Source organism: Ascaphus truei, chromosome 11, assembly GCF_040206685.1.
Source record: "Ascaphus truei isolate aAscTru1 chromosome 11, aAscTru1.hap1, whole genome shotgun sequence".
In the NCBI taxonomy this organism is placed as follows: domain Eukaryota; kingdom Metazoa; phylum Chordata; class Amphibia; order Anura; family Ascaphidae; genus Ascaphus; species Ascaphus truei.
Genome location: NC_134493.1, coordinates 7,588,248 through 7,612,465, shown reverse-complemented (window position 1 = coordinate 7,612,465; position 24,218 = coordinate 7,588,248). Strand labels below are relative to the sequence as shown.

At 49.0% G+C, this 24,218-nt stretch overlaps 1 protein-coding gene across 2 annotated transcripts in view; it reads left to right on the top strand.

The window, feature by feature from the left end:
* Positions 1 to 433: 433 nt before the first annotated feature.
* AXIN1 (axin 1) overlaps positions 434 to 24,218 on the top strand; it is a 124,609-nt gene continuing 100,824 nt past the window's right edge. For both annotated transcript variants that reach the window (XM_075565232.1, XM_075565231.1), the window contains exons 1-2: positions 434 to 630; positions 3,947 to 4,913. In XM_075565232.1, coding sequence (XP_075421347.1) covers positions 4,036 to 4,913 — 878 coding nt within the window. In that variant the 5' untranslated portion in view covers positions 434 to 630; positions 3,947 to 4,035. The remainder of the gene's footprint in view (positions 631 to 3,946; positions 4,914 to 24,218) is intronic.

Sequence of the window (24,218 nt, the reverse complement as noted above, 5' to 3'; positions counted from 1 at the left end):
GTCTGCAGTGCGGGCGCGCTGCCTCTGGGAGCGGGGCCTTAGCCTGAGAAACATCCTGGTGATGATCTCCTGCCACTGCTGGGCTCCTTAAACTCTGGTGACGTCCAATCAGTGTGGGAAGTAATTGTGGGGCGGGGGTGCTGCTGTACATGTGATATCAGCAACATACACACATCACCATCATGTACACATGTAAAAGCAGCGCCGGTGGCTGCAGCACCTCCCGCACTTCTACCTCCACGCGATAGGGTCCGTCAAGTCAGCGGAAACTGAATGCCAAGGCGCTGCAGCAGCGCTCTGAGGGGGAAACAGCGCAGTGTGGAGGAGGAGGAGGCGGCGCGCGCACATTCCCCACACAAACGCGAGAGTCAAGCTGCTGTGCAGCGCGCGCCCGCGGGTTCCCTCCTCTCTTGTGCGTGTGAGACGCACGCACGCACGCACAGCGCGTGCACATGCGCCCAGGCAGCTCACACACACGGAGCGGCTCTCACCGGGGCATGGCAGCACGCAACGCCCGCTTTGTTATTCCCACACTCTCCCGGCAGCCCCCTTCGGCTAAAGCTTGATGGGTCGGTGTGCAGCGGAGGGCCCGGCGCCATACACCGGGCGGAGAGCCGGGGCCTTCCCTAGGTGAGCTGCACGGCATGGCGGTGAGGGGGCTGCGGGGAATGTGCAGGGAGGAAACTTTCCAGGCGGCGGCGGCGGGTAGAAACGCGAGGGCCCGGCTGCCTGTGCTGGGCAAACGGAGGTTATTAGTGGGGTACGCTGCTCGGGTTTCCTCGCCCATCCACTTCTACGTGGCGTCAGACGCCGAGGGATACACACATAATACACGCAGAGAGATATACACATAATACACGCAGAGAGATATACACATAATACACGCAGAGAGATATACACATAATACACGCAGAGAGATATACACATAATACACGCAGAGGGATACACACATAATACACGCAGAGAGATATACACATAATACACGCAGAGGGATATACACATAATACACGCAGAGAGATATACACATAATACACGCAGAGGGATACACACATAATACACGCAGAGGGATACACACATAATACACGCAGAGGGATACACACATAATACACGCAGAGAGATATACACATAATACACGCAGAGGGATATACACATAATACACGCAGAGGGATATACACATAATACACGCAGAGAGATATACACATAATACACGCAGAGAGATATACACATAATACACGCAGAGGGATATACACATAATACACGCAGAGGGATATACACATAATACACGCAGAGGGATATACACATAATACATGCAGAGGGATATACACATAATACACGCAGAGGGATATACACATAATACACGCAGAGAGATATACACATAATACACGCAGAGGGATATACACATAATACACGCAGAGGGATATACACACAATACACGCAGAGGGATATACACACAATACACGCAGAGGGATATACACACAATACACGCAGAGGGATATACACACAATACACGCAGAGGGATATACACACAATACACGCAGAGGGATACACACACAATACACGCAGAGGGATACACACATAATACACGCAGAGGTATACACACATAATACACGCAGAGGGATATACACATAATACACGCCGAGGGATATACACATAATACACGCCGAGGGATATACACATAATACACGCCGAGGGATATACACATAATACACGCCGAGGGATATACACATAATACACGCCGAGGGATACACACATAATACACGGAGGGATACACACAATACACGCAGAGAGATATACACAACACGCAGAGGGATTCGGGGAAGGAGAGCCAGGGTTGGCGGCGGCGAAGGGCAGTGCTTGGCTTAGCAGAGGTATACGCGGTGCCATTTGGAGTAATGGCTGGATAGTATAGGTGACTAGGAGTACTGGGCACTGAGTGATTGAATTGTAACCTCCTTTCGCAATAAAAATGGGGGTAACCCTCCAACAGGGTCACCAATCACCTGTCCCTATAGGGACATAGGTTGCTATAGGCGCGCATAGCTTTCCTTAGACACCTTTACTAATTGAAGCTTCAGAGGCCGCAATACAAGAATACAGGGGCTCCCCACACATCGGCTCACTAAGGGGTTCTTAAGCATTAATTTATTAACCACTCTAACCATACAGGGTGCGCGATGCTATGCGGTGTTCCAGTAGCAGCAAAGGGGTAATAAATGCTTGCCTTTTACAGGTGCACGAGGCGGTCTGGGGGGAAGCCGCGCGCGCTCCTGCACTGAGCCCAGCTCGCGAGGCGCACATCAAAGCGTGTCCTCCCTCCTTCCCCTAAAACCCAGTGTGTTATAGCGACCTCCGCGCCTGCATTAGCTCACTTCCTGTTGTTTCTTTACCATCCCTCGGTTGCACCTGCCACTTGGTTCACCTGCCCTTCTATTTTTCAGAGCATGTCTTTTTTTTTTTTCTGTCCCAGACATTGTTGAAAAATACAATGATACGTACATATACCTGGATTAAAAATGACACATTCCAATATGTAATGGTACATGAGTTTTCCAGACCAGATAACCCTCGTTTAAGGATGTTTTTGAAACAAACACAATGCTGCTTTTTCTGCAGGGGAGGAGAGCTAACCCACACTAACTTTAAATATGAAATAAAAACATCCAAAGCAGGGGGTCCAAGACACAGTGCCTAATTTTTTGAGGTGTCTCTAATTTTGTTATTTTTTGGGGAATGTAGCAATATTTGTGTCAGATTAGTTTTACTTGGTCATTTTTCAGTAAACAGTTATTGAAGTTGGATCCCAATCCAAATTAAACTTCTTTTATCAACAAAGATATTGGAGCTGCTAATAGTATATTTAAAGCAAACAAGGTGATTGTTGTGGAGATATAGTGCGCATTGAAATATTTAGTGCATTTTTTTGCCGTTTGTTATATTGTCTAACTCAAGGCAAAACAGATCAAGCAAATGCAATGTATTTGTTACTTTTTTATTAAGATCTCGTGTAGACATAAACAAGAATCCGTTGGATACATCATTTTGTTAAATCTTTAAATTAAGTCTAGTGTACAAATGTAAAAATAATAGTGAAAATAATTTTTACTTTATGGATTTGTCTCTTAATTGGCAACATATTCAGTTAATTTGTATGACAACTGTTCATTTTTTTCATCTCTACATTGTAATTTATAAAGTTCTGCAAAATGTAAGAGGTTAGCAGAGATTAAAGGGTGCTAACAGGTGAATTTATTATTCAGTTTCTAATGTTGCACGAGATATATATTTTTTTTTTAACAATTTAGCAGTCTAGTCAACTTTATAGAAAAATTAAATTGCCCTTAAAATAATGAATGATTTAGTTTTCTACGGGTCCCCAGAATTTAAGCATGTCCGTAGATATACTTATCTGTTGATTGATGGGCTTACAATTACTATAAAAACGAATGAACAACTTTTTTAAAAGACAAGCAGCCAAAAATGACTTTGCATGAATATCGTAAAAACACTAAGCTTTCTTTACCCAAGAAAAAATGTAAACATACTTGTTTGATTTTTTATTTTTTTTTAAATATACTACTTCTAACCTAATAAACATTCCACTGTACTTTGTATATTTTCGTCCCTGGAGGGGCTGCGCTTTTTTTTTTGTCTTCTGAATGTCACTATAACAATTACAATGATATGTATTGAAATGAAGATACATATTTATATTATGGATATTGCTGAAAAGAATGCATCTGTGCTTTTAACAATTTAATTTAAAAGAATACTTTACAGTGCACCAATATTAGAATGCCTGTTACACTTTCCCTGATATTACTCGAATGTAATGCTTTTTTTGGAGGGGGGGGGGGGGGGGGGCTTTAAAGACAAACTGAAAAATTGTGTCAGAATGTAAAATGTAACCAGTTTCCAAAAGGTGATTTTCTTTTCTTTGTTTTAACAGGAGGCAAACATTTATGTGGGACCCTCGCATTACAATGTACAGATATTGAATCAGTGTATTAATTATCACTGCGTAAACATACTGCCAAAATGAGTGTCCAGGGGAAAGGTTTCCCTTTGGACCTAGGGGGAAGCTTTACCGAAGATGCACCAAGGCCACCTGTTCCTGGTGAGGAGGGAGAATTGGTTACAGCAGATCATAGGCCTTTCAACCACAGTTACTACTCTGGAAAAAGTGATGGGGTCAAAAATGAGACCTCTACGGCAACACCTAGGAGGTCAGACCTTGACTTGGGTTATGAGCCTGAAGGCAGTGCTTCCCCAACACCTCCATATTTAAAGTGGGCTGAATCATTGCACTCATTGTTGGATGACCAGGATGGGATTAATTTGTTCAGAACTTTTTTGAAGCAAGAAAATTGTGCGGATCTGCTTGATTTCTGGTTTGCTTGCAGTGGCTTTAGAAAGCTGGAGCCTGGTAACTCTAATGAGGAAAAAAGGCTTAAATTGGCAAAAGCAATATACAAAAAATACATTCTTGATAATACTGGCATTGTTTCACGGCAGATTAAACCAGCGACTAAAAGCTTCATAAAAGATTGTGTCCTGAGGCAGCAGATTGACCCAGCTATGTTTGACCAGGCCCAAATGGAAATTCAGTGTATGATGGAGGACAATACTTATCCTGTGTTTCTTAAATCGGACATCTATTTAGAATATACAACTATAGGTGGGGAAAGTCCCAAGGTTTATAGTGATCAGAGCTCAGGATCTGGAACAGGGAAAGGTCCATCTGGATATTTGCCTACTCTTAATGAAGATGAAGAATGGAAATGTGACCAAGGAGTTAAAGAAGTTGAGGAAAGAGAATGTGTTCCCTCTGACAGGATTACCCAGAAGCTGATTTCAGAAACAACTTCTCATCGTGCAGCACCCTCAAGAAGATTAAGTGATGGTAGAGAGTTCAGGTATGTCTGTTGAAAACAAACAAACATTCCTATTGTTGTTTAGGTAGTGATAATTAATCAAACTGATTTTATTCCTTTGAAAAAAACTGTTCTTCCCTTCCCCTAATGCATCAGTTGAGCGATGGATAGATGATACTAGCAGAATATTTTGTATTTATTTGTGATTTGGTTAATTTGTTTAACATTACAATTCTGTACAATGAGATTAAGGAAGCTAAAATACATTTACAAATGGAGAAGGCATCAAAACTAGGTCATGTTTGCATAATGGGTGATTTTAATTATCCAGACATAGACTGGGACAATGAGATTAGCATTACAACAAAAGGAAAGTTTTTTGGGGGTGCTTAAAGACAATTATATGACCCAAATTATTGAGGAACCAACTAGGAGGGTCAATACTGGATTTGGTAACATCAAATAATGTAGAAGTAATAGCAAATATTCAAGTCCTGGAACATTTGGGTAACAGTGATCATAACATGGTCTCTTTTGAAATAAATGATCAAAAAACAGATTACTTGGGTTCAACAAAGACCTTAAACTTTAGAAAGGCAAATTTTAATAAACTGAGGACTAATCTACAAGTAATAAATTGGGGTGATGTTTTTGCAGGGAAAAATGTAGAAGATAAATGGACAGTCTTTAAAATGTTAGAAAAGCACACTCATCAGTGTATACCCTTGGGTAAAGGAACAAATGTTGAGAGGAGACCCCCTCAACTCACGTGCTGCAGAGTGTATACTCCAGGGAAATAAAGTCCATATAATAATTGCAAAGCGATTCCGGACAACAAGAGGTTAAAGATTAACCAGTGTACTAGCACTGTCTCCTGACAACCCCTAGTATGGGAGTAGTTTTGCGGGAAATGGAGGGCTGACCCAGATCTCTCAATCAACCCCTGACCCCTGAAACATGTAACTCCCGCATATATAGCTGCTCACCTGGGGTGGCTAGTAATGAGAGGTATATAATGAATAAGTCACTTACTCAAGTGTTGCTGTGTCCGGATCGGCGTGCTCAAGCCGGTAGAGATGAACAAACGAAAGACCTCTCCAGGGAAAGTAGAACAGCGGGCACTGCAGGCAAAAATGATGAGGCTAGACTGCGCTAAAAAAAGCCTTTATTTATCCATGGGCAAACAGGATAAAAAGAAGGGAGTCCCCTCCTGAGCGCTCTAACATGTTTCACCCCTGTGGGGCTTTGTCAAAGAGTACTATTACTCATTAAACACAGCCTTAAGTGGAGACCCGATCCGGATATGACATCACATCTCCCTCCATATAGTCCAACCCCCACAGGTAAGTGAGAGGAGGCTCACGGAGACAGGAAGTGTGTGTCAAACCGGATTGAAACGCAAACTAGTAACACATGTGCATTGGTTTCCCCAGAACAATTGAGGAGAGAAAATAAAACAAAAGAAATAAAGGGATTAAAGACATAACAGACATTATATAAAAGTGTGAAACAGGGGGAGCAAGGGGTTAAAACACATAAACAGTGGACAATAGTGTAGAAATCGCAAGGGGCCAAAAAGGCCTCTGAGGGGGACAGGGGACAAGATAATAATAAAGTACTTATAAAATACTCACACTGCCCTGTGTGAGTAAAGATAGATATTGGTATCTTGTGAGGTAGAATCTGGCCCTTACAAATTGGTGGTCAGATTGGGAGTGGTAATGGATAAAAAAGGGATATGGCAATAATGATAATAATATAGTACTTACACGGCCCAGTGTAAGCAAGGGTGTAGAATGGTTTCTGTGGGGTACAGACTATTAACCCATCCAGGCCGGTTCCAGGAGCAGGGCACACGTAGTTGTTGACTGGTAAGGTTTTCTCATGGGGATTCCCCTTCGCAGTGCTCACATTAAAGCACTTTCTTCTCCAGTCCAGCAATTAGGGGTAAGTGAAGCAAGGTATCAGCAGGGTGTCAGCATTAGAGTAAAAAATGTGTTGTTTACAGATAAAAGACAACCACAAAAGCACTCACAGATACAACAGATCCCTGGCCCGCCTCCGCAGCATGGGTCACAGGTCACTTCACAGGTAGCCTGCTCTCCGCATCCAGAGTGGGGAGAGATGGTAACTCCTATCCGGCTTGACTGAGTCTGCTTCCACTAGCTACGGAAGCCTCCGTGGTCCAAAAACATAGTGAATTAGAGCAATGCGTTTCGTCGTGAAAAACGGCTTCCTCAGGCTAAAAAAAACCCCTTTTTTTGAGCCTGAGGAAGCCGTTTTTCACGGCGAAACGCGTTGCTCTAATTCACTATGTTTTTGGACCACAGAGGCTTCCGTAGCTAGTGGAAGCAGTCGCAGCCGAGCCGGATAGGAGTTACCATCTCTCCCCACTCCGGACGCGGAGAGCAGGCTACCTGTGAAGTGACCTGTGACCCATGCTGCGGTGGCGGGCCAGGGATCTGTTGTATCTGTGAGTGCTTTTGTGGTTGTCTTTTATCTGTAATAAACACATTTTTTACTCTAATGCTGACACCCTGCTGATACCTTGCCTCACTTACCCCTAATTGCTGGACTGGAGAGGAAAGTGCTTTAACGTGAGCACTGCGAAGGGGAATCCCCATGAGAAAACCTTACCGGTCAACAAATACGTGTGCCCTGCTCCTGGAACCGGCCTGGATGGGTTAATAGTCTGTACCCCACAGAAACCATTCTACACCCTTGCTTACACTGGGCCGTGTAAGTACTATATTATTATCATTGTTGCCATATCCCTTTTTTATCCATTACCACTCCCAATCTGACCACCAATTTGTAAGGGCCAGATTCTACCTCACAAGATACCAATATCTATCTTTACTCACACAGAGCCGTGTGAGTATTTTATTAGTACTTTATTATTATTATCTTGTCCCCCTAACCCCTCAGAGGCCTTTTTGGCCCCATGCGATTTCTACACTATTGTCCACTGTTTGTGTTTTAACCCCTTGCTCCCCCTGTTTCACGTTCTGTTAAGGGCCTTGGATTTTCCCTTCTGGGGTTGCAGCAGAGGGGACTTTTAGTGCTATCTCCTATCATTTTGAGAGACCTCAACTGTTGGTTTGAATTAGTGTTTTAAACTTATCCTTAATCCTGACCCATATATTTAAGGTAAGCGCCCAGTTTCTCTTTGTTTTATATATAAAAGTGTGTGTATATATATATCTATATATATAGAGATATATATATATATATATATATATATATATATATACACACACACACACACACACACACACACACACACACACACACACACACACACACACACACACACACACACACACACACACATCCTACATTGGGGGAAAGAACAACTAAATTGTCTATTCACAACCAATGCCATATATGATAAAAATATGATAAAAATAATTAAAATGTATTGGGTATATAAACCAAATAAAAAGTGCATCTATGCAATGTTAAAATAAAGTAATTGCTAGGAGGATGACAAGTGAAAAATTATATATATGTGAACAAATGGAAAAATATTGTGAAAACTATAATCCCAGTATATTTGGTTCATTCAGCAAAAAAGGGAAAGTATGCATATATAACCTTTATGCATATCTAATCAGACGTGGAAAGATAATCAGACATGGAAAAATAAGACAATTATTGTGATTAATCTATAAAGAAATAAATAAATTAGTTTAAATTCAATGATATACTGTTATTGTTAACTAATATATCGTTAAGTAGACATTGTCATTAATACAAAAGCTGGAAAAATAAACCAGAGTAATCAAACACAAAAAACCCTTCAAGAAACAATAATAACAATATAATACAAAATTGATTGAAAATCATTGATATCATTGACTAGAGTAGTCATTCGTATTAATTTAAACTCTGATGTTGGTTCAAAAATTGTAAACAGAATTCAAGCTGAATCAAGGTAAGCAAAATATATATATATATATATATGAATATATACAAAATAAATAATATTTTTTTTATATAATTAAATATACAGAACTGGACGGTGACTGAAAGGATCATTAGGTTGAAGGTAAATTTCAAAGTTGAATCAACAGATATATATCATGTGAAGAACAAGCAAAAGTTAATAACTATAGCCAAGGACACAACAAGTAATAGTAACCATATTTATAACATAAGGGGGAGGGAGGATATCAATATACCACAGAGAATCTATAAGAAATGCTTAATCTCCCAATCAACATTCATACCATTGGGAACCAAGCTGTCCATTAAAAAAATCCAGAAGATTTCTTTTTTTATTTAAAATATTCTGGCGGTCTCCTCGTCTAGTTGGAGAAGGAACATGTTCGATTCTCTAAATTGATTTAATTTGCCCATTGGACAATCGGCGAAATGTCTCGCTACTGGAGATCTAAGATCTTTATTTTTTATAGATCTAATGTGTTCCATTATGCGTATTTTTAATGGACGGATCGTTCTCCCGATGTAATGTTTCCCACATCCACATGTTAACATGTAAATAATATATTGGGTATTACATGACATAAAACTTTTCAATTTGATTTTGTCACCATTTTTCTTTGTACGTATAGTTTTTATAGATTTAGCATAAGTACACTTTTTACAATAACCAAATTTGAAAAATCCTAGTGGTGCTCTAAAACTTAGGTTTATTACTCGATATAATTGGTCGACCTGGAGGGTCGACAAGAGATTTATGAATCTTTGGACAAAGATCCATAAATCTCTTGTCGACCCTCCAGGTCGACCAATTATATCGAGCATTGGATCTTTGGGAGATGGTCTATCGAGATATATCGATATCTTTTTGCAACCGATGGTTCACGGGCTCCCTTCATATTTAAGGGATTCTACTCGCTTACTAAATGCACTTGGAGATATCACTTGGTTTTTACATTGTTTGGGTGACCTTAGATGTCACCTCTTTATACACAATTATTGATCACACACATGGTGTTACAGCTGTTCAATATTTTTTAAACAAATCACAATTGTCACCTGCACAAACCATATTTATCACTGAATCCATTTTATTTTTACTAACTCACAATTATTTTCTTATTGATTCACATTTATTATTTGCAGACACGAGGAACCGCAATGGGCGCATCACTTGCACCTTCATACGCAAATTTGTTTATGGGTTATTGGGAGTTTAATCACATTTTTATTCACACTAACTCTTATCGTAAGAATATTATTTTTTATCTGGGTTTTATTGATGATTTAATTTTGATTTGGGAAGGTGATTTGGGGTTATTGAGGGAGTTCGTGGACCATCTTAATAATAATCAGTTGAATTTACGGTTTACGTTTTCTTATAATTCAATGAGAATTGAAAATCTAGACTTATTATATATTTACTCAGACTTTCATATACAGTCTGACTTATTCAGGAAACCTAACTCTAGGAATGCATTTCTAAAAGCAGACAGTGGACATTCTGTCTACTTAGAGGCATTCCAAAAGCACAATTCTTGCGTCTTAAACGTATATGTTCAAATAAAGATAATTTCTTACTTCAATCTAAAGAATTAGCCTCAAGATTCCGTCAAAGAGGATACAGGGAGACATACAGAGTGCATTTGAATGTGCACTCAATACTCCACGTGATAGACTTTTGAGCATGCAGAAAGACCAGAGACAAAAAACAGGAGGCACCTTTATGCTTTATTACGCAATATAGCCGCTAGGCTAATGAAATTCGCACTATTGTTTTTAAACATTGGAACATTTTGAATCTTGATACAAAATTGAAACCATCTATTCAAAATGTACCTAAATTTGTATTTAGAAGAGCAAAGACACTATCTAACTATGTATCACCTAGTTTATTTGTTTTATCTTCAAATAAAACTAAAAGTTTTAGAGCACCACTAGGATTGTTCAAATGTGGTTATTGTAAAATGTGACAAAATCAAATTGAAAAGTTTTATGACATGTAATACCCAATATATTCTTTACATGTTAACATGTGGATGTCATGTAATACCCAATATATTATTTACATGTTAACATGTGGATGTGGGAAACATTACTTCGGGAGAACGATCCGTCCATTAAAAATACGCATAATGGAACACATTAGATCTATAAAAAAAAAAGTTCTTAGATCTCCAGTAGCGAGACATTTCGTTGATTGTCCAATGGGCAAATTAAATCAATTTAGTGAAATCGAACATTTTCCTTCTCCAACTAGACAAGGAGACCGCCAGAATATTTTAAATAAAAAAGAAATGTTCTGGATTTTTTTAATGCACAGCTTGGTTCCCAATGGTATGAATGTTGATTGGGAGATTAAGCATTTCTTATTGATTCTCTGTGGTATATTGATATCCTCCCTCCCCTTATGTTATAAATATGGTTACTATTACTTGTTGTGTCCTTGGCTATAGTTATTAACTTTTGCTTGTTCTTCACATGATATATATCTGTTGATTCAACTTTGAAATTTACCTTCAACCTAATGATCCTTTCAGTCACCGTCCAGTTCTGTATATTTAATTATATAAAAAAAATATTATTTATTTTGTATATATTCATATATATATATATATATATTTTGCTTACCTTGGTTCAGCTTGAATTCTGTTTACAATTTTTGAACCAACATCAGCGTTTAAATTAATACGAATGACTACTCTAATCAATGATATCAATGATTTTCAGTCAATTTTGTATTATATTGTTATTATTGTTTCTTGAAGGGTTTTTGGGTTTGATTACTCTGGTTTATTTTTCCAGCTTTTGTATTAATGACAATGTCTACTTAACGATATATTAGTTAATAATAACAGTATATCATTGAATTTAAATTACTTTATTTATTTCTTTATTGATTATTAATTAATCACAATAATTGTGTTTTTATTTTTCCATGTCTTATTTTTTCATGTCTGATTATCTTTCCACGTCTGATTAGATATGCATAAAGGTTATATATGCATACTTTCCCTTTTTTGCTTAATGAACCAAATATACTGGGATTATAGTTTTCACAATATTTTTCCATTTGTTCACATATATATAATTTCTCACTTGTCATCCTCCTAGCATTTACTTTATTTTAACATTGCATAGATGCACTTTTTATTTGGTTTATATACCCAATACATTTTAATTATTTTTATCATATTTTTTATCATATATGGCATTGGTTGTGAATATACAATTTAGTTGTTCTTTCCCCCAATGCACGATGTGTATATATATATGTGTGTGTGTGTTTGCCCATGGTTAAATAAAGGCTTTTTTTAGCGCAGTCCAGCCTCATCATTTTTGCCTGCAGTGCCCGCTGTTCTATTTTCCCTGGAGAGGTCTTTCGTTTATACCCTTGGGTAATAAGTATAAAAGAAATAAGTCAAAACCAGTGTGGCTAAACAGGTAGAGGAGGAAATGGAAAAGAAGAGGAAGGCATTTAAATTCTTTGTCAGAAGGGACGGAGGCATCGCATCAGAATTATAAGGAATGTAACAAAAATTGCAAAAGGGTATATCAAATGAACAAAAATGGATAATGAAAAAGGATTGCACTTGTAAGTAAGATCAGCCCTAAAAAGTTATTTAAGTACCTTAATAACAAAAAAAGGAGAGAAGAAAATTTAGGACTGTTTCAGTGTGAGATGGGTAGGCAGATTATTAGAGATAAGGGAAAAGCTGAGGTATTAAACAAATTCTTTGCCTCTGTGTTTACCAGGGAAGAATCAAGTTCAATAGTAGTGCCGGAGGAGGAAGCCACAACCTCCATATTAATGAACAATTGGTTAACTGAGGAAGAAGTTCATAAGCGACTTGAAAAAATTAAAGTAAATAAGGTACCTGGCCCTGATGGCATACATCCAAGAGTTCTCAAGGAGTTAAGCTCAGTAATAGCAAAACCATTATATTTAATATTCAAGGACTCCATTTCCACAGGCTTAGTACCACAAGATTGGCGTAAAGCAGATGTGGTACCTATATTTAAAAAGGGAGCTAGATCACAACCAGGGAATTACAGACCTGTAAGCCTGACTTCAATAGTGGGGAAACTACTTGGAGGTTTAATACGGGATAATCAGGAATACCTAATGGAAAACAAAATTATTAGTAATAGCATGGATTTATGAAGGATAGATCATGCCAAACTAACCTTATTTGTTTCTTTGAACAGGTAAGTAGGAATTTAGACCAGGGTAATGCAGTTGATGTGGTCTACTTAGATTTTTGCAAAGGCTTTTGATACGGTTTCACACGAGGTTGGTGTACAAATTAAAGAAAATTGGACTCAGTAATAATATATGCATCTGGATTGAAAACTGGCTAAAGGACAGACAACAGAGGGTTGTCATAAATTGAACTTTTTCAGGTTGGGCTAAAGTCGTGAGTGGAGTACCTCGGGGATCGGTACTATGACCTCTGCTTTTTAACTTGTTTATTAATTACCTTGAGGTTGGCATCGAGAGCAAAGTCTCCATCTTTACTGATAATACTAAATTGTGTAAGGTAATAGAATCAGCAGGATGTAATTTCTCTTCAGAAGGACTTGCAGAGACTGGAAACATGGGCAGGTAAATGGCAAATGAGGTTTAATACAGATAAATGTAAGGTTATGCATTTGGGATGCAAGAATAAAAAGGCGACTTACAAATTAAATGGGGATAAATTGGGGGAATCCTTGATGGAGAAGGATTTAGGAGTGCTTGTAGACAGCAGGCTTAGCAATAGTGCCCAAAATCATGCGGTAGCTGCAAAGACAAACAAGATCTTATCTTGCATCAGACGGGCAATGGATGGAAGGGAAGTAAAAATAATTATGCCCCTTTACAAAGCATTAGTAAGACCACACCTTGAATATGGAGTACAATTTTGGGCACCAATCCTAAGAAAAGACATTGTGGAACTAGAGAGAGTGCAGAGAAGAGCCACCAAATTAATAAAGGGGATGGACAATCTAACTTATGAGGAGAGACTTGCTAAATTAGATTTATTTACATTAGAAAAGAGACGTCTAAGAGGGGATATGATAACTATATACTGTACAAATATATTCGGGACAATACAAGGAGCTTTCAAAATAACTATTTACCCCCAGGGCAGTACAAAGGACTCAGGGGCATCCCTTAAGGTTGGAGGAAAGGAGATTTCACCAGCAACAAATCAAAGGGTTCTTCACAGTAAGGACAGTTCAAATGTGGAATTCATTACCCATGGAATCTGTGATGGCAGATACTGTAGATTTGTTCAAAAAAAGGTTGGACATCTTTTTAGATAGGAAAGGTATACAGGGATATACCAAATAAGTATACATGGGAAGGATGTTGATCCAGGGATTAATCCGATTGCCAATTCTTGGAGTCAGGAAGGAATTAATTTTTCCCCTGGATGATGTGACTGGGGTTTTATTTGGCTTCCTCTGGATCAATAAGTGAGAATAGATATAGGATAAAATATCTGTTGTCTAAATTTAGCATAGGTTGAACTTGATGGACGGAAGTCTTTTTTCAACCTCATCTACGATGTAACTATGTATGCCAGGCCTGCACAACTCGTAAAGTGAGAAGGGCCGAACATCTCCAAGGAAAAAATTTTTGGGCCGCACGGGTAAAAAAAATCATCATCATTATTATCATCATTATTATCATCATCATTATCATCATCATTATCATCATCATTATCATCATCATCTCTCCTCCAGCACCTCTCATCATCATCATCCTCCACATATATCTCCCCCAGCACCCCTCATCATCATCCTCATATCTCCCCCAGAACCTCTCACTATCAACCTTTGCGATACTCCCCATCTATCTCTCATACCCCATCTCTTCCCCTCACCCACACACATAATACTCCTCCACATCAAACACACAATAACCCCCTGCACACCACACACATCCCAGCCCCCCTGCACCTCACATCCCTCTCCCCCCTGCACCTCACATCATTCTCCCCCCTGCACCTCTCATCACTCTCCCCCCTGAACATCACATCACTCTCCACCCTGCACCTCATCACTCTCCCCCCTGCATCTCACATCACACTCCCCCCCTGCACCTCACATCACTCTCCCCCCTGCACCTCACATCACTCTCCCAACTGCACCTCACATCACTTACCCCCCTGCATCACACATCTCTCTCCCCTGCACCTCCAAGGACCCCCCCTGCACCTCCAATGACCCCCCTGCACCTGCAATGACCCCCCCCTGCACCTCCAATGACCCCCCCTGCACCTCCAATGACCCCCCCCCTGCACCTCCAATGACCCCCCCCTGCACCTCCAATGACCCTCCCCTGCACCTCCAATGACCCTCCCCTGCACCTCCAACGACCCTCCCCTGCACCTCCAACGACCTTCCCCTGCACCTCCAACGACCCTCCCCTGCACCTCCAACGACCCTCCCCTGCACCTCCAACGACCCTCCCCTGCACCTCCAACGACCCTCCCCCGCACCTCCAACGACCCTCCCCCGCACCTCCAACGACCCTCCCCCGCACCTCCAACGACCCTCCCCCGCACCTCCAACGACCCTCCCCCGCACCTCCAACGACCCTCCCCCGCACCTCCAACGACCCTCCCCCGCACCTCCAACGACCCTCCCCCGCACCTCCAACGACCCTCCCCCGCACCTCCAACGACCCTCCCCCGCGCCTCCAACGACCCTCCCCCGCACCTCCAACGACCCTCCCCCGCGCCTCCAACGACCCTCCCCCGCGCCTCCAACGACCCTCCCCCGCGCCTCCAACGACCCTCCCCCGCGCCTCCAACGACCCTCCCCCGCGCCTCCAACGACCCTCCCCCGCGCCTCCAACGACCCTCCCCCGCGCCTCCAACGACCCTCCCCCGCGCCTCCAACGACCCTCCCCCGCGCCTCCAACGACCCTCCCCCGCGCCTCCAACGACCCTCCCCCGCGCCTCCAACGACCCTCCAATGACCCTCCCCCGCACCTCCAATGACCCTCCCCCGCGCCTCCAACGACCCTCCCCCGCGCCTCCAACGACCCTCCAATGACCCTCCCCCGCACCTCCAATGACCCTCCCCCGAACCTCCAATGACCCTCCCCCGCACCTCCATTGACCCTCCCCCGCACCTCCAATGACCCTCCAGTGACCCTCCCCTTCACCTCCAATGACCCTCCAGTGACCCTCCCCCGCACCTCCAATGACCCTCCAGTGACCCTCCCCCGCACCTCCAATGACCCCCCCCCTTCACCTCCAATGACCCTCCCCTGTGCCTCCAATGACCCTCCAATGACCCTCCCCCGCACCTCCAATGACCCTCCCCCGCACCTCCAATGACCCTCCCCCGCACCTCCAATGACCCTCCAATGACCTTCCCCCGCACCTCCAATGACCCTCCCCCGCACCTCAAATGACCCTCCCCTCCAATGAACCTCCCCCGCACCTCCAATGACCCTCCCCCGCACCTCCAATGACCCTCCCCCGCACCTCCAATGACCCTCCCCCGCACCTCCAATGACCCTCCCCCGCACCTCCAATGACCGACCCCCGCACCTCCAATGACCCTCCCCCGCACCTCCAATGACCCTCCCCCGCACCTCCAATGACCCTCCAATAACCCTCCCCTGCACCTCCAATGACCCTCCAATTACCCTCCCCTGCACCTCCAATGACCCTCCCCTGCACCTCCAATGACCCTCCCCTGCACCTCCAATGACCCTCCAATGACCCTCCCCCGCACCTCCAATGACCCTCCAATGACCCTCCCCCGCACCTCCAATGACCCTCCCCCGCACCTCCAATGACCCTCCCCCGCACCTCCAATGACCCTCCCCTGCACCTCCAATGACCCTCCAATGACCCTCCCCCGCACCTCCAATGACCCTCCCCCGCACCTCCAATGACCCTCCCCCGCACCTCCAATGACCCTCCCCCGCACCTCCAATGACCCTCCCCCGCACCTCCAGTGACCCTCCCCCGCACCCCCAATGGCCCTCCCCCCGCACCTCCAGTGACCCTCCCCCGCACCTCCAGTGACCCTCCCCCGCACCTCCAGTGACCCTCCCCCGCACCTCCAGTGACCCTCCCCCGCACCTCCAGTGACCCTCCCCCGCACCTCCTGTGACCCTCCCCCGCACGTGACCCTCCCCCGCACGTGACCCTCCCCCGCACCTCCAGTGACCCTCCCCCGCGCCTCCAACGACCCTCCCCCGCGCCTCCAACGACCCTCCCCCGCGCCTCCAACGACCCTCCCCCGCGCCTCCAACGACCCGCCCCCGCGCCTCCAACGACCCTCCCCCGCGCCTCCAACGACCCTCCCCCGCGCCTCCAACGACCCTCCCCCGCGCCTCCAACGACCCTCCCCCGCGCCTCCAACGACCCTCCCCCGCGCCTCCAACGACCCTCCCCCGCGCCTCCAACGACCCTCCAACGACCCTCCCGAGCGCCTCCAACGACCCTCCCCCGCGCCTCCAACGACCGACCCCCGCACCTCCAACGACCGACCCCCGCACCTCCAATGACCCTCCCCCGCACCTCCAATGACCCTCCCCCGCACCTCCAATGACCCTCCAATAACCCTCCCCTGCACCTCCAATGACCCTCCAATTACCCTCCCCTGCACCTCCAATGACCCTCCAATTACCCTCCCCTGCACCTCCAATGACCCTCCCCTGCACCTCCAATGACCCTCCCCTTCACCTCCAATGACCCTCCAATGACCCTCCCCTGCACCTCCAATGACCCTCCAATGACCCTCCCCCGCACCTCCAATGACCCTCCCCCGCACCTCCAATGACCCTCCCCCGCACCTCCAATGACCCTCCCCTGCACCTCCAATGACCCTCCAATGACCCTCCCCCGCACCTCCAATGACCCTCCCCCGCACCTCCAATGACCCTCCCCCGCACCTCCAATGACCCTCCCCCGCACCCCCAATGGCCCTCCCCCCGCACCTCCAGTGACCCTCCCCCGCACCTCCAGTGACCCTCCCCCGCACCTCCAGTGACCCTCCCCCGCACCTCCAGTGACCCTCCCCCGCACCTCCAGTGACCCTCCCCCGCACCTCCAGTGACCCTCCCCCGCACCTCCAGTGACCCTCCCCCGCACCTCCAGTGACCCTCCCCCGCACCTCCAGTGACCCTCCCCCGCACCTCCAGTGACCCTCCCCCGCACCTCCAGTGACCCTCCCCCGCACCTCCAGTGACCCTCCCCCGCACGTGACCCTCTCCCGCACGTGACCCTCCCCCGCACGTGACCCTCCCCCGCACGTGACCCTCCCCCGCACCTCCAGTGACCCTCCCCCGCACCTCCAGTGACCCTCCCCCGCACCTCCAGTGACCCTCCCCCGCACCTCCAGTGACCCTCCCCCGCACCTCCAGTGACCCTCCCCCGCACCTCCAGTGACCCTCCCCCGCACCTCCAGTGACCCTCCCCCGCACCTCCAGTGACCCTCCCCCGCACCTCCAGTGGCCCTCCCCCGCACCTCCAGTGGCCCTCCCCCGCACCTCCAATGGCCCTCCCCCGCACCTCCAATGGCCCTCCCCCGCACCTCCAATGACCCTCCAATGACCCTCCCCCGCGCCTCCAACGGCCCTCCCCCGCGCCTCCAACGGCCCTCCCCCGCGCCTCCAACGGCCCTCCCCGCGCCTCCAACGGCCCTCCCCCGCGCCTCCAACGGCCCTCCCCCGCGCCTCCAACGACCCTCCCCCGCGCCTCCAACGACCCTCCCCCGCGCCTCCAACGACCCTCCCCCGCGCCTCCAACGACCCTCCCCCGCGCCTCCAACGGCCCTCCCCCGCGCCTCCAACGGCCCTCCCCCGCGCCTCCAACGGCCCTCTCCCGCGCCTCCAACGGCCCTCCCCCGCGCCTCCAACGGCCCTCCCCCGCGCCTCCAACGACCCTCCCCCGCGCCTCCAACGACCCTCCCCCGCGCCTCCAACGACCCTCCCCCGCGCCTCCAACGGCCCTCCCCCGCGCCTCCAACGGCCCTCCCCCGCGCCTCCAACGGCCCTCCCCCGCGCCTCCAACGGCCCTCCCCCGCGCCTCCAACGGCCCTCCCCCGCGCCTCCAACGGCCCTCCCCCGCGCCTCCAACGGCCCTCCCCCGCGCCTCCAACGGCCCTCCCCCGCGCCTCCAACGACCCTCCCCCGCGCCTCCAACGACCCTCCCCCGCGCCTCCAACGACCCTCCCCCGCGCCTCCAACGACCCTCCCCCGCGCCTCCAACGACCCTCCCCCGCGCCTCCAACGACCCTCTCCCGCGCCTCCAACGACCCTCCCCCGCGCCTCCAATGACCCTCCAATGACCCTCCCCCGCACCTCCAATGACCCTCCCCCGCACCTCCAATGACCCTCCCCCGCACCTCCATTGACCCTTCCCCGCACCTCCAATGACCCTCCCCCGCACCTCCAATGACCCTCCAGTGACCCTCCCCTTCACCTCCAATGACCCTCCAGTGACCCTCCCCCGCACCTCCAATGACCCTCCAGTGACCCTCCCCTGCACCTCCAATGACCCTCCCCTTCGCCTCCAATGACCCTCCCCTGTGCCTCCAATGACCCTCCCCTTCACCTCCAATGACCCTCCAATGACCCTCCCCTGCACCTCCAATGACCCTCCCCCGCACCTCCAATGACCCTCCCCCGCACCTCCAATGACCCTCCCCCGCACCTCCAATGACCCTCCCCCGCACCTCCAATGACCCTCCCCCGCACCTCCAATGACCCTCCCCCGCACCTCCAATGACCCTCCAATGACCCTTCCCTGCACCTCCAATGACCTTCCCCTGCACCTCCAATGACCTTCCCCTGCACCTCCAATGACCTTCCCCCGCACCTCCAATGACCCTCCCCCGCACCTCCAATGACCCTCCCCCGCACCTCCAATGAACCTCCCCCGCACCTCCAATGACCCTCCCCCGCACCTCCAATGACCCTCCCCCGCACCTCCAATGACCCTCCCCCGCACCTCCAATGACCCTCCCCCGCACCTCCAATGATCCTCCCCCGCACCTCCAATGACCGACCCCCGCACCTCCAATGACCGACCCCCGCACCTCCAATGACCCTCCCACGCACCTCCAATGACCCTCCCCCGCACCTCCAATGACCCTCCAATAACCCTCCCCTGCACCTCCAATGACCCTCCAATGACCCTCCCCTGCACCTCCAATGACCCTCCCCTTCACCTCCAATGACCCTCCCCTTCACCTCCAATGACCCTCCCCTTCACCTCCAATGACCCTCCCCTTCACCTCCAATGACCCTCCCCCGCACCTCCAATGACCCTCCCCCGCACCTCCAATGACCTTCCCCCGCACCTCCAATGACCCTCCCCTGCACCTCCAATGACCCTCCAATGACCCTCCCCCGCACCTCCAATGACCCTCCCCCGCACCTCCAATGACCCTCCCCCGCACCCCCAATGGCCCTCCCCCCGCACCTCCAGTGACCCTCCCCCGCACCTCCAGTGACCCTCCCCCACACCTCCAGTGACCCTCCCCCACACCTCCAGTGACCCTCCCCCGCACCTCCAGTGACCCTCCCCCGCACCTCCAGTGACCCTCCCCCGCACGTGACCCTCCCCCGCACCTCCAGTGACCCTCCCCCGCACCTCCAGTGACCCTCCCCCGCACCTCCAGTGACCCTCCCCCGCACCTCCAGTGACCCTCCCCCGCACCTCCAGTGGCCCTCCCCCGCACCTCCAGTGGCCCTCCCCCGCACCTCCAGTGGCCCTCCCCCTCACCTCCAGTGGCCCTCCCCCGCACCTCCAGTGGCCCTCCCCCGCACCTCCAATGGCCCTCCCCCGCACCTCCAATGGCCCTCCAATGACCCTCCCCCGCACCTCCACTGGCCCTCCCCCGCACCTCCAATGGCCCTCCCCCGCACCTCCAATGGCCCTCCCCCGCACCTCCAATGGCCCTCCCCCGCACCTCCAATGGCCCTCCCCCGCACCTCCAATGGCCCTCCCCCGCACCTCCAATGGCCCTCCCCCGCACCTCCAATGGCCCTCCAATGACCCTTCCCCGCACCTTCAATGACCCTTCCCCGCACCTCCAATAACCCTCCCCCGCACCTCCAATGGCCCTCCCCCGCACCTCCAATGGCCCTCCCCCGCACCTCCAATGGCCCTCCCCCGCACCTCCAATGGCCCCCCCCCCGCACCTCCAATGGCCCTCCCCTGCACCTCCAATGACCCTCCAATGACCCTCCCCCGCACCTCCAATGACCCTCCCCCGCACCTCCAATGACCCTCCCCCGCACCTCCAATGACCCTCCCCCGCACCTCCAATGACCCTCCCCCGCACCTCCAATGACCCTCCAATGACCCTCCCCCGCACCCCCAATGGCCCTCCCCCCGCACCTCCAGTGACCCTCCCCCGCACCTCCAGTGACCCTCCCCCGCACCTCCAGTGACCCTCCCCCGCACCTCCAGTGACCCTCCCCCGAACCTCCAGTGACCCTCCCCCGCACCTCCAGTGACCCTCCCCCGCACGTGACCCTCCCCCGCACCTCCAGTGACCCTCCCCCGCACCTCCAGTGACCCTCCCCCGCACGTGACCCTCCCCCGCACCTCCAGTGACCCTCCCCCGCACGTGACCCTCCCCCGCACCTCCAGTGACCCTCCCCCGCACCTCCAGTGACCCTCCCCCGCACCTCCAGTGACCCTCCCCCGCACCTCCAGTGGCCCTCCCCCGCACCTCCAGTGGCCCTCCCCCGCACCTCCAGTGGCCCTCCCCCGCACCTCCAGTGGCCCTCCACCGCACCTCCAGTGGCCCTCCCCCGCACCTCCAGTGGCCCTCCCCCGCACCTCCAGTGGCCCTCCCCCGCACCTCCAGTGGCCCTCCCCCGCACCTCCAGTGGCCCTCCCCCGCACCTCCAATGGCCCTCCCCCGCACCTCCAATGGCCCTCCAATGACCCTCCCCCACACCTCCAATGGCCCTCCCCCACACCTCCAATGGCCCTCCCCCGCACCTCCAATGGCCCTCCCCCGCACCTCCAATGACCCTCCAATGACCCTCCCCCGCACCTCCAATGGCCCTCCAATGACCCTTCCCCGCACCTCCAATGACCCTCCCCCGCACCTCCAATGGCCCTCCCCCGCACCTCCAATGGCCCTCCCCCGCACCTCCAATGCCCCCCCCCCGCACCTCCAATGGCCCTCCCCCGCACCTCCAATGGCCCTCCCCCGCACCTCCAATGGCCCCCCCCGCACCTCCAATGGCCCTCCCCCCCACCTCCAATGGCCCTCCCCCCACCTCCAATGGCCCTCCCCCCACCTCCAATGGCCCCCCCCCCACCTCCAATGGCCCTCCCCCCACCTCCAATGGCCCTCCCCCCCACCTCCAATGGCCCTCCCCCCCACCTCCAATGGCCCTCCCCCGCACCTCCAATGGCCTCCCCCGCACCTCCAATGGCTTCCCCCGCACCTGCAATGGCCCTCCCCCGCACCTGCAATGGCCCTCCCCCGCACCTGCAATGGCCCTCCCCCGCACCTGCAATGGCCCTCCCCCGCACCTCCAATGGCTCACCCCCGCACCTCCAATGACCCTCCCCCGCACCTTCAATGACCCTCCCCCGCACCTCCAATGGCCCTCCAATGACCCTCCCCCGCACCTCCAATGACCCTCCCCCGCACCTCCAATGGCCCTCCCCCCACCTCCAATGGCCCTCCCCCCACCTCCAATTTCCCTCCCCCCCACCTCCAATGACCCTCCCCCCCACCTCCAATGACCCTCCCCGCACCTCCAATGGCCCTCCCCCGCACCTCCAATGGCCCTCCCCCGCACCTGCAATGGCCCTCCCCCGCACCTGCAATGGCCCTCCCCGGCACCTGCAATGGCCCTCCCCCGCACCTCCAATGACCCTCCAATGACCCTCACCTGCACCTTCAATGACCCTCCCCTGCACCTCCAATGACCCTCCCCTGCACCTCCAATGACCCCCCCCTCCTACCTTTGTTTGCTGCGGAGGAGGCGGCAGAACAGGCAGGACGTCACACACGCTCTCTAGCAAGCAGCAGGCACGGAAGTGCCTCAATGTATGCCATCAGGGCCAGGTGCCTTATTTACTTTAATTTCTTTCAAGTCGCTTATGAACTTCTTCCTCAGTTAACCAATTATTCATTAATATGGAGGTTGTGGCTTCCTCCTGTGGCACTACTATTGAACTTGATTCTTCCCTGGTAAACACAGAGGTAAAGAATTTGTTTAATACCTCTGCTTTTTCCTTATCTCCAATAATCTGCCTTCCCATCTCACACTGAAACGGTCCTAAATTTTCTTCTCTCATTTTTTTTGTTATTGAGGTACTTAAAGAACATTTTAGGGTTGACCTTACTTTCTATTGCAATCTTTTTTTCATTATCCGTTTTTGCTAATTTGATTGCCCTTTTTGCAATTTTTGTTACATTCCTTATAATTCTGATACGATGTCTCTGTCCCTTGTGACTTAAAGAATCTAAACGCCTTCCTCTTCTTGTCCATTTCCTCCCCTACCTGTTTATTTAGCCACATTGGTTTTGACTTATTTCTTTTATACTTATTACCCAAGGGTATACACTGATAAGTGTGCTTTTCTAACAGTGTTTTAAAGACTGACCATTTATCTTTTACATTGTTCCCTGCAAATACATCATCCCAGTGTATTATTTTTTGTAGATTGGACCTGAGTTTATTAAAATCTCCCTTTCTAAAGTTTAAGGTCTTTGAACCCAAGTAATCTGTTTTTTGATCATTTATTTCAAAAGAGACCATGTTATGATCACTGTTACCCAAATGTTCCAGGACTTGAATATTTATTATTACTTATTCATTGTTTGATATTACCAAATCCAGTACTGCCCCTCTCCTGGTTGGTTCCTCAATAATTTGGGTCATATAATTGTCTTTAAGCACCCCCAAAAACCTGTTTCCTTTTGTTGTAATGCTAATCTCAGTTTTGATGCCTTCTCCATTTGCAAAAGTATTTTAGCTCCCTCAATCTCCAGATATTTGGTGGTTTATAGCATATTCCCACAAACATTTTCTTTATACTTTTACCTCCACTGCTAATTTCTATCCACAAAGTCTCTACATTTTCATCATTCCCTTCATAAACATCTTCCCTTATAATAGGATTTAGATCTGGTTTAACATATAAACATACTCCACCTCCCCTTCTATTTGTTCGATCCATCCGAAAAAGGGAATAACCCTCTAAATTAACTGTCCAGTCATGAGTTTCATCCCACCATGTTTCAGTAATGCCTATGATATCATGCTGCTCCTGTGCAGGTATTAATTAAAGCTCCCCCATTTTATCAGTCAGGCTTCTTGCATTAGCAAGCATGCATTTCAGTTTTTTTTTTCAGCCTGTACTATTATCTTATCTGCTCCTTCCTTTCTGCGCCTACTTGGTTTAG